Here is a 12,160-nt window from a genome sequence, read left to right as displayed (position 1 = left end):
GCGACTCCAACACCCGCGCGTCCCCGGAGCTGCCCGCAGCGCCGCGCAAAGTTTCTTGCGAGCGGCCCCCTGCGGCCAAGGTCCGCCGAGCCCCGCGGCCCGCGGAAGGGTGGGTGGGTCCTTCCGGGCTCCTGGCGACCCCCTCTGCCGACGCAGCGCCGACGTCAGGTGCCCAGCGAACTTTCCAAAGCCGCTGCTGCAGGCGCACCGGCGCGGGGAGCTCCGCGGCCGGGGGACCCCGGAGCGCAAGGCGCCGGCCTCAGGGAAATAGACGCTGGGCGAGCCCATCAGCCGGTGACCCGCAACTTTCCTGCGAGACCAGCGCCGGAGAACTGCGCTCTGCCTCCTCCCGAGCTCAGCCCGCGCGTTGGCGCCCTGCTTGGCTGGGGAGCTGGGCGGAGAGGGGATCGGATCCCCCGCCCACCCCGGCGGCGCCTCCGGGGCTGGAGTGAGCGAGCTCTCCATCCAGCGCCTCGTTTCCCAGGAGGGGCCGCCCGCCCCCTCGCCCCGCCTGGAGCCGGCGTGTTGGCCGCCCGCGGGCTCTCGGATGCTGAGGGCTGGGCGCCGCCAGCGCGGGTGCCGAGGCGGCGATGGGTGCCTGGAAAGTGTGGCTCGGGGTGGCCCTCGCGCTGGCGGAATTGGCAGGATTGCCTCATCCCTCTGAAGGTGAGAGCGCGGCGGTATGTGTGTGTATCCGTGCTGTTTAACAAACCAGCGGCTTTATGGGATGGTGGGCCAGGTGAAAGTTTTTTTTGGGGGGATGGGTGGGTGGGAATAGAACAGGAGGGGGCTTTTTCTGAGACTTCCACTCCTGATGGTTTTGCATTCGGCTCACCAGCCCATCTCAATCTCTCTCTCTCTCTCTCTCTCTCTCTCTCTCTCTCTCTCTCTCTCTCTCCCTCTTTCCCTCCCCCCTAAGTGCGTTTGGGGGGGTGGGTGCCGGGTTGAGGTGGCGTCTCTGAAACTGGATTCTCTATCTTCCCACTTCCCCGCTGCCCCCATGGGAAAGCAACTACATGGAGCGTAGGTGCCGAGCGAGCAAGCGCTCTCACCTGTGTGAAAACACGTTTTGCTGCTCCCAGGAAACATGCAATGGGCACCCAAAGCCCCCGTGGCTCCCCCGCCCTCCTCGTCCCAAAACGTCTCCCCTTCCAGCCCAGGGGAGATTTTACACCGAGCTGCTGGGAGCGTGTTCTGGACGGAGGCAATTCCATGGCACGGAAAGGAGTCTTCCCGGTACAGGGAAGCAGGAGGCTTCCTGCCCGGAGAAGAAGCGGTTAATAAGTTTCGCCTAATTCTCTTACTTAGCCCCCCTCCTGCCTCCTACTTTTCTTCCCAAACACCCCGGGGCTCGGGGAGAGAGAGGAGGCGGTGGGGATTGTTGTCGCCATGATAGCCAAAGCCATCTGGGCGCGGGGAACTAAATGAATCAATAAGTAAATCAATTGATCTGGGCGGGGGGGGGGGGGATCGTGGGATGGCGTCCCCTGCGCCCACCTGCTCGGAGCAGCCGGGAAGTCGCCCCGCTAGCGCGCAGGGAGGGGGCAGGGGCCGGCGGGCTGGAAGGAAGGCGGCTTATTCCCGGGCAGTCGGCTTCCCCCTGGGCTCCATTCATTATTCATCCAGCTGCGGAGGGAGAGCTCACCTGCCCCGCCGCGATCAGAGCCGCAGCCTCGGCGGGTGCGCGGGGCGGGGCGGGGCGCGGCGCCTTCCCGGTCCCGGCGCCGCGTGGGGGCGGCTCGCGGGTGCTGAGCCTCCGGCGCGGGACTGGGGACGGCGGCTGGCTCCCCGCCGCCCAGGTCCCCTCGCCCCTCGGGAGGACAAAGCCCTGCCTCGGGTCGACCTCCAGCCGCCAGGGCAGGTGCCTTTTCCTTGCTAGTTTCCTAGTTTCCCGGGACCAAGTGGCATAGCCTGGGAAGTCCATGCAGAGCTGTGAGGACTTTTCCATGGATCAAGGGACTGCCTGGAAGTGTGTCAAACGTGTTCTTTCCCCCGCGAAAAGCACGTCTGAGGCCTGGGCAGCCTTCCTTCAAAACAGGGCAAACCTGTACAAACATGTCTGTATTCTATATGTGTGTGTGTATGTGAACACTTAAAAAAAAACGTATAGGGCTTAATTATGACAATAAACCCAGATGGAAGAATCGATCCAGGCCACCCGAATCAGAACTGGAGACTTAGAAAAATGACGTTTTCCTTTGGTGGTGACAGTGTCTGATTCAGAATCACATCCCAGCAGCGCAGGAAAAAACGTGCTACCTTTCCCCAGATAGCTCACCAGGGGGCAGTTGGAATGAGTCAGTTTTACAAAACCAAATCTTTTGAATTGCAAAAGCCATTATTATTAAGAGCCTGCAGGGTTCACTCTCTGGAAGACTGGTTGATATACTGGGCAAAGTTCAAGAAACTTTTGAAGGGGGAGGAGGAGTACAGGGCACAAGGGGGCTATTCTTCCAAAGCCCAAAGCCAGCAGGCGGATATCCCCTGAGGGTCCCAGACTGCCAGGGGGTACAGACGAGACACCTCCCCACCCCCACCCCACCACTGTATGAATTTTGTGCACGGGCCTTTAGCTATTGATAAAGGCCTGGTTTCCATCTTTCTCACTTAACTGAGGGCTTAATTAGGATGGGTCCTAATTATTCTTATATATCTAACTCAGCTCCAACTCTATAGTAGGTGCTTAAAAATATTGGTTAGAAGTATTGCCAAATCATATTCTTTTGAACTAAGATGGACTGGCTTCCCCCATAAGCTTCTCTATGACTTTGAATGAATCTCCTAACTTCTTTGGGTTGTGGTTACCTGTCTTACCAAATGCAGAGTTGGACGAGTGATAGTTCTAAAATACTTTTGCTAATCATCCAGCCTAGGGGGGGGGGGGGGGGATCAATATTTGCTGTCTTATTCTGTGGTCAGTTGCAACTTCTTCAATCTGAATTTTATTTTAATTATTAAGAGAAACATGAATTATTGGCACAGATAATTTACGTTGTCTTATATTGCCTTCTGACAAAGTACTATGGTTTGAGAACTATATAAAATTAAGATGTTACAGAGACACTTCTAGCAAATATGGCTGCTTTTTGAATCTGACTAGTTCTGCCATGGAATTTTCTGGAGAAGTGCATCTTGAGTTATATTGATGGGGAAGCCCTGTGAACTTTCACGATAGAACCTGTTGGCTTGGGGATAGGAAAAGACTACTTAATTGGCGGTTAAGAGAACTGAATTCTAGCCTGTGTCCCATTACTCCCCATGTGACTTCCACCAGTTCCACAATCTTCCAGGCTTCCCCTTAAATGTCATTAACAGAATGCAATGAAAAGGATCAGTTGATCGTGTGTTTTGTTCAAGGGTGTACCCACATCTTTGCTTCTACTCTTGGCTGGAGAGTTTCTTCTGTGTAAGATTCAATGCTCAAAACCAATATTAAGAAAGAAAACGTTGGCTGAGAAAAATAGCCTCTCTTCATTTTTTTTTTTTTTTCATTCTACAAATCTTTATTGAGAGCTTATGTGTGAAGTTATTTCTGTTAGGGGGATACAAACATAAAATAATAAACCTGTCCTTAGGAATTTAAATATCCAGAAATCATCAATTCCATAAAGTAGCAGTAGGGGTATGTGAATATTAGTCCTTGGTGGGTTTCCCAATATTGAATAATGGCAACTTTGCCTCTTTTCGCTTTCAAATTTTGGGTGTTGCGCACCAAATATTCCTTATTCAGTGAGGGCTCAGCCATTGCATTCACTGTTGTGGACCTGAGTGGCAATATCACTCCATTTTGCTCAGGCACAAACAATCATAAAGCTTCCAGGAGAGGGGAGGGGACTTCCCACTGGCAAAGTTAGAGCCCTGTGCCAAGTCTTGGAATAGTTCAAGAACAGTTGCTCCATTTTCATTTTAACTACTTTATTAATTGATCTGAATCCCGATTGATAATAAACAGGATGTGGATAGTCCTGTCAGTCTAGAAAATGGATCTGCTTTAACGCTTCCACAGTGTACAAGCCATATGTTGAACTGTAACATGACATAAAGCTCAAACATTTAAATGGCAACGTGTGGCTGCTTGTTCCTAAGGAGTCATGCTTTTGTGATACCATGCTCTCCAAGTCTCTTTATATCTTACGGTCATATCTGTTCTTTGAACTAATGGGTCTGACTTTTGTTTGAATTTGACTTCTCTAACTTACTTAGTTTACCAGGTTCAGTTTCTATAGTGAATAATACTGGTGCAAATTATATTATAGCTCAAATTTTATCTGTAAACTTTAGATTCTATAGAGGAGTACATTGTAATGTGCAAAAGGGCTTAAAAGCAGACACTTATTTGTTTAAATGATATGAAGTAACATTTTGCCTATGAAACTTGCAAGAAAGGAGCCAACCACCTGGGAGAAAGACCTTCCTTCTTGGTGCATATGATCACTTCACTCTGCAAAACTTCATGTGCTTTCTCACAGGGTGCTAGAAATTAAATCAGTTAGCATCTCAGCTGTATTCGATGCCCTGACACTTGCAAAGATTTTGGTCAGAGAACTCCAGGTCTCGTTGTCTGATTTTTCTTGTTTTCCCTTGAAGAAGGTTTGTTTCTAGATAAACACCATCTGTCAGAAGTCACCTTGAAGAGTTTAAAGTTCAAGAACTATCTAATAAAGAGTGAATATGCAGATTGACCATCACACCGTCACAAAGACAGTGGCACCCATAGCCACAAGATGGTGGTGCCCAGTCCCCTCAGCCTGGTTGGAGTCCTTTCTGCCCTGCTGAGTGTGGGGGGGGTGGGGGGGCAGCAGGCATACAGTGTGGCCAGACCTGCCCTCAGCCCCCTAGCCACTCAGGGCGAGCCTTAGGTGCAGGCAAACCTTGGATGGTGGCTGGTCAGCCACCCAGGGACACTCAAGCTCAGGTAACCTGGGCTGGCTGAGGCTTGTGCTGCCGGCAGTGGCAGCAGCAGAGGTGTGATGGGGGCATCACCTTCCCCTGATTGCTGGGTTGCTTCCCGCCCCTGAAGGCATCCAAACTGTAAGAGGGGGCAGGCTGGGCTGCGGGGCCCCCCTCCAGTGCATGAATTTTCATGCACCAGGCCTCTAGTGAAGTCACAAATGTAAACCTCAGATAGAGCTGCAATCATTCCAGTACTCCTTACTATGAAAGAAAGTGATGAGTGGAGTAATTTTGTTTTCTGCATTATATGAATTGATCGATGATGGAAAAGGCCTGTGTGCTAGGTCAGAACCTGAAGCTGCCCCCAGCAGCCAATGCCAGCAAGCCTCCCAACTTCATCTGCTGCTGGGTGTGAAGCATGTGCCAGTGTGGGGGAAATAAGCTTGCTTGGAGGACTGCATCTGGCCATGGGTGGTGATAAATGTTTGATAGGACTGGGCAGCACTGGAATGCTTTATTTTCTCTAGAGAGTAGAAATGAGGTTTTGGAAGCTGTGTTAATGGAGACTCATTTGTGCAGCTGCCTTCCGGGGAAAGCTGTTCTGGTTTAGGAAAGCCCTCAGAGGGCAAAGCTTATTCTTTTGGAATTGTATATCATGGAACGACCCACATTGAGTTGTTTCCCTTTCCTAATGATGGGATTTACCAGCACTTACACACCATTTTTGACTTAAGTCTCTAGCAGATGTTTGGCTTAACCAAATGTGTATGTGGTGGCACACGTTCAATGCTGCTTGATTTATTTATTTATTTATTTATTTATTTATTTATTTATTTATTTATTTATGTTATAGTGAGTTTATAGCATCCACCTAAAACTTCCAGAAGTGGACTTTGATTTGGGTACTTGAATACTTCTTCCGACACTTGATTCCTCTTGGAGCTTTGAAAAGATATTGGCTTGTGTAAAGCAATGCAATGAAATTATTTGAGGATAGTCTCATTCTAATGGTTAAATTTTGTTGTTTATTCTAAAGGTTAAATTTTGTTAAATTGTGCCTAAGTGATGATCTTTATGTTTATTTTTAAACATCAGAAGTAATTAAATATATCTATTTAATTTAGAAATGCAATTGTCTTGATATATATTTATTTTGAGCTATGTATGATTATTTTATATATTGGGTGGGACAAAAGTAGGTTTGTAGTTGTTCATATGGAAAATAATACAATAATCAATAAGTAATAATACAAAAATAAACTCTGTTTTGCATACTCACAACTATAAATCTACTTTTGCCCCACTCTGTGTACACATATATATCACATATGAATATTCATCCTTTTTAATGACATACTATAGACTGAAATACTAAGTCTTAGGATCAGGGTTTCTTAAAGAAAAATAAGTCAGTTGGATTCAAGGTTTTTATCTTGAGTTATTCTTAGTTGAATGTCAAGGGCACAAAAGTTATTTCAGTAAATTTGCCCACAGAGATCTTTGATTCAAATGCTAAGTGTAAATAGCCATCTCATTTTTTTTTAAATTGTTTTTAATTCCATTATTAGTGGATAAGATAGACCAGTCCTTTCTGGTTAATATTTTTGAATCATCTGTTGAAGGCCAACCACTGTAGTAAAATTAAAATGTTTCCTTCCCTCTGGACACCAAGTGTAGCCTGGTGTGAAGCTGCGCTTCTGCTAACCCAGTCTCTGAGAGAGCAGCTGTTAGCACACTACCCACATGTTCCCAGATTAAAGCAACAACTATTGTGCTGTTCAAACACTGGTTGTGAATGTACGTGAACGTTTTTGTTAATTATTGTTGTAATTTCACATTGTTTTCAAATATAAAGCTCAGAAAAGATTTATTTTATGATACACTAGTTATTCAGACTATATAGGCTGCCCCCTTCAAATTCAGCCTGATTTTCTAACAGAAGCAAATCTGTGGGGGTGGATACAACACTTCCACATCCTTAGCAAGGCTGTCACAAGGGAGTCCACAAGAATGAATTCACAAACCGTGGATATGGGCACAAAGTGCTATGAGCTCAAAGGAGAAAGGGCATAATCCCATGGACTGGAAAGCTTCACGAAGGAGGTGGGATCATGTTCAATGACCTTGAGGAGACCAAATGCATCTCCTGCAGGTAACACAGATGAGCAAAGGCATTGAAATACGAAAGCATTATCACAGGATCCTAAGTTGGCCTCTTGAGTTGAGCTGGAGAACTCGTGTTAGCAAAGAGTGGCAGAGAAGCCTGGATGAGTCAATTGGGGCTGGATTATGGAGGCTTTGCTGATTTATCACAAATGAAAATAGACACTGTAATTATAGCATGTCATTATAAATGCATTTATTTTAAAACTCAAATACTAAATATTAATGATGCTTTTTCTCATGTATATACAAGAAGTCTTATTTTGATGTATGAGGTTATTTCCCCCAGGGTCAGGATGCTCAAATTTTTAAGGTTTTGGGAAGTGCAGTTTGCTGATTACGATGCATATAGACTCAATATTTCCGTAAGTCTCCCGGGGTAGTGCCAGTTGGCTTGCTATGCATCCCTTTTAATTCTTATTTTGTTTTCTCCACAGGTGCTTGTGTCTATCAGGGTTCCTTGTTGGAGGTAGGTCATTCTTAATATTTTTTGGCTTACTTCTTTTGAATGTAAAATGCTTGGCTGAGGTTATTGAGTGAGTGAGGTGACCCTGTCAACCTGAAATATGTTTATTTTCCTTCGAAGTTTGAGGATTATCCCTCATCCTGGCACAACCATACTCAATTACTTGATACCTTTTTTAGAGTGAATTAGTTCCATTCGGATACTCAGGTATTGAAGGAGAAGTATAAACACTCTGCACAATTTGCATTCCATGGCTGTCGTTGGTGTTTTTTCAATCAGAGAGAAAATTAGATCCCGTTCTCTTGTCAGATATGCACTAGGGCACAATTTGTTTATCTTCCTGTTGCATTTGCCTCTTCTCTTGAACCCTCTCCAAAAAAAGGTATGATTATTAAATTGAGTGCAATGTGGAGGATTCTTGACTGTTGCTTGGAATTATAAATTTAAGGTTTGGTAAACAACAAACAAATTAACATTTTATTGCTGAAACTTTGCCATGTAGAGTAGAATTGATTTTGAATTTAAAGTCAGGATGACTTGGGGGAAAAGCTGAGGCAAGTCTCAAGCATTTCTTTTCATTAATAATGTACTATGGTGCATAACAGTGTGTTAAAGCCTTATTGAAAAAACTGTCTATGCTCCATCAACTCTAATAAATGGTGCGACAAGTCATTCTTCACCACTTTTTTATTCTGGTTTAATAAATGCTGTAATAAAAACAGAACTGAAATGGTTGGAACGGGTTTGCTCATTTCCATCACAACCTGCTGTTGACATGTGTGATATTAATAAGTCATCTTGGATTATCCTGGTGGTGTTGAAATAGATGAGAGATTTCTGAAATATCTAGGAGTCCAGATAATTGTAGATGTTTACAGTAATATTCTTGAATCTGAACTTTATGCAATATAGTAACTGGAGATTTATGGGATTTTTTTTCCCGTCTTTATGTTTCTCTATTGAAGAATCAGGAGAAAGCCATTTTCCTGTCTTTCTCATTTCATACCCTTAAAAACCTACTTTTCCTTCTGTTTATTCTTTAATACATTTTAGGACTCATTTAAAAAAATCAGTGTGCTTTAAAATACATAATCAGTTTTGGGGAGCTATAGTAGCTGTTATAGACAAGTCAGTTATCCATGTTAATACAAAGAAAATTGCTTATTGTATAGAGTGTTTTATAATTTTTCAATATATTTTCATAGCTATTGATCCACCTGATGCTTACAATAGACCAGTGAAATAAGCAAGCCACACATTAGTTTACACCTTCCCCCTTTCTAACAAAGAACCAAGGATGAGAGAAAGATTAAGAGATTTGCTAAAGGTAATAGACTATTAAAAACAACCCATCTTTAAAAAAAAATATTTTATTGATTTTTGTACAGAGCGGAAGGGAGAGAGATAGAGAGTCAGAAACATCGATGAGAGAGAGTCATCGATCAGCTGCCTCTTGCATATCCCCTACTGGGGATATGCCTGCAAACAAGGTACATGCCCTTGACCGGAATCGAACCCAGGACTGTTCAGTCCCCAAGCCGATGCTCTGTCCATTGAGCCAAACCGGTTTCGGCCAAAAAACAACCCATCTTTTTTTTTTTTTTTTCCTGTCGTTCTGCTTTTATCTGAATAAAAGTGACTAGACTATCTTGTATATTTGACGTTGTTGTGTGTTATTGTGCATTTGAATATGAAAGCATCAAGTACTTGGAGAGGTCAATTTGATCAAGATAAAGTAGAGGCTGTCTAGTCCATTCGTATTTAACAGATGATCTTGCTCCCATCTTTCAGGCCCTGGATGATCCCAAGGTTCATGGCTGCCCAGGTCTAGTAGTTTGTGCTTTAGTGCATCAGCACAGTCTTGACCCTTCTGGTTGGCTTCTTGGTTTACCAAGACTCTGCTATGTTTGTTCCTAAACCTCCTCAAGCCTGAGGTACTTACTATTGTAGTTCTGCAATTCAATCAGAAAGGCAATACACTTACTGCAATCACAAACGTTATTTTAAAATCATTTTTAATTGTTCAACTATAGTTGACATACAATATTAGATTAATTTCAGGTGTAAACTCCAGTGATTAGACATTACATAACTTACTAAGTGATCATCCTGATAAATCTTGCACCCATCTGTCACCATATGTAGTTATTAGAATATTACTGACTGTATTCCCTATGCGGAACTTTGCATCCCCATGACTGTTCTGTAACAACCCATTTGTACTTCTTAATCCCTTCACATTTTTCATCCATTCTCACAATCCCACTTCCGTCTGACAACCTTCAAAATGTTCTCTGTATCTATTGGTAAGTTTCTGTTCTGCTTGTTGGTTTATTTTGATTTTTAGATTCAATTGTGACTAGATATGTATTTATTTCCATTTTATTGTTCATATTTTTTATCTTTTTTTCTTCCTCTTAAAGAATACTCTTTAACATTTCCTGTAATACTGGTTTGGTCTGGTGAATGCCTTTAGTTTTTCTTGTCTGGGAAGCTCTTTATCTGTTCTTCGATTCTAAATGATAGCTTTGCTGGGTAAAGTAATCTTGCTTGTAGGTCCTTGCTTTTCATCACTTTGAATATTTCTTGTTAATCCATTCTGGTTTGCAAAGTTTCTGTTGAGAAATCAACTAGCATTCTGGTTTGCAAAGTTTCTGTTGAGAAATCAACTGGCAGTCTAACTCCCTTATTGGTAATTAACTTCTTTTCTCTTGCTGCTTTTAAGATTCTCTCTTTGTCTTTAACTTTTGGCATTTTAATTATGATGTGTCTTGGTGTGGGTCTCTTTGGAGTTATCTTGTTTGGGACTCTATGTGCTTCCTGGACTTATTACCAAGTTAGGGAAGTTTTTGTTATTATTATTATTATTATTTTTTAAAATATATTTTATTGATTTTTTACAGGGAGGAGGAGAGAGGGATAGAGAGCTAGAAACGTCGATGAGAGAGAATCATCAATCAGCTGCCTCCTGCACACCCCCTACTGGGGATGTGCCCGCAACCAAGGTACATGCCCTTGACCGGAATCGAACCCGGGACCTTTCAGTCCGCATACCGAAGCTCTACCACTGAGCCAAACCGGTTTTGGCTTTGTTATTATTTTTTAAATAGGCTTTCAATTTCTTGCTCTTTCTCTTCTTCTTTGGATACCCCCATGAATCAAATGTTGGCACTCTTGAAGTTGTCCTAGAGACTCCTTACACTGTCCTCATATATATATATTTTTTCTGTTCTGATTGAGTATTTTTTGTTTCCTTATATTCCAACTTGCTGATATGATTCTTGGCTTTTTCTACTCTACTGTTGACTCTCTATAAATTATTCTCATTTTTGTTAGTGTATTGAAGATTATTATTAAACAAACATTTATTGAGCGACAACTGTACCTGCTATTCTAGGCATTAAGAATGCATCAGTGAACAAACAAACAAAATTCTTGCCCTCATGAAGCTCTAATTCTAATGAATAAAATATATACTTATGCCAGATAAGTGCTATGGAGAAAAACAATATAGGGTAGAAAAGGCTGAATGGGGGCAAGGATGGCCACTTGAAATAGGATGATAGGGAAGTCTTCACTAAGAAGGTGACATTTGAATAAATACCTGATTATAAGAGCTAGCTTCCTAGCTATCCAAGGGAAGAGAATTCCAGAGAATGGAAGAACAGCAAGTATAAAGTATGTGTGTCCTTTTGAAGAAGTGTGTGGAGGTCAGAGTGACTGGAGCACATGACCAAGGGGGAGAATGGCAGGAGATAAAGTTAGAGAGGTGGGCAGAGTACATGTCATTTTAGTAAGCGTGTGAGTCATCGGAGGCGCTTGACTAGAATGACAAAGTCTGACTTACAGTTTAGTTAAACTGCTGAAATGTGAATGTGAAAAGAAATAGCATTCTTGTTTCTAGGGAAACAATGTTGAACACTTTAAAAAGACTCCATAGAGGTGAGTCACTAAAAGTTTGCTGTCAAATTAAGTGTGAGAGAAACAACAGCAAAAGATTGGGGAAAAACACAAAAATCCAGAGAGATTTTGCATTTGAATTTATTTGCAACCATTTTAAGGAACTTCACACTGGAAATGGAGATGATGCATTTTGGAGATAGTTAATTGCATAATCCATTGCTGCTCTCATTGTGACCTAGTCTTGAAGAAAGGCATATGTCAATGAAATGGAGTGAAGGCACATTTACATTTTTTAAAATTAAAATAAAGAATTTAAGAGCATTCATATATTATTTTAGGATTCTCTGATTAAACAACATGGTGAGTGAGAGGATTTCTACCCAGTTGGGAGCTGGCTCTGAGGATGGTGGTGTGGTGTCCTTGTGCCAAGCCTTGTACTTTCTCCCACAGGCATTTTAGAACTAGGAATGACTTCAGAGAGCATGTAGTCCACACTTTCTATCTTATGGTTGATGAAAGGGTGGCAAGAAGATGAAATTTTTGAGCTTCATTCATTTCTCAGAATGGAGAGTAGGTCTGTGAAAATGGCAAAGCATCAGCTTTACCTGGAAGAATTCCGTAAAAAATATCAGGCAAATCAGGACACTGATCTAGGCACCGGCTGTTAGTTGCCAATTCTCAACCTGTCTAGTGAGGCTTCCTTGCACTGATAACTTTTCAGTTGTCTAGGAAGCT

General features: G+C 43.1%; 1 protein-coding gene across 1 annotated transcript in view; it reads left to right on the top strand.

Annotated features, from left to right (window-relative positions):
- Nucleotides 1-487: 487 nt before the first annotated feature.
- FRAS1 (Fraser extracellular matrix complex subunit 1) overlaps nt 488-12,160 on the top strand; it is a 438,553-nt gene continuing 426,880 nt past the window's right edge. The window contains exons 1-2 of the mRNA XM_084880389.1: nt 488-666; nt 7,494-7,525. Of these exons, the coding sequence (XP_084736515.1) occupies nt 591-666; nt 7,494-7,525 (108 nt within the window). The 5' untranslated portion in view covers nt 488-590. The remainder of the gene's footprint in view (nt 667-7,493; nt 7,526-12,160) is intronic.

Source organism: Pipistrellus hanaki (assembly GCF_964339955.1).
Source record: "Pipistrellus hanaki genome assembly, chromosome: 1".
Taxonomy (NCBI): Eukaryota; Metazoa; Chordata; class Mammalia; order Chiroptera; family Vespertilionidae; genus Pipistrellus; species Pipistrellus hanaki.
This window is presented reverse-complemented; position numbering and strand designations above follow the sequence as displayed.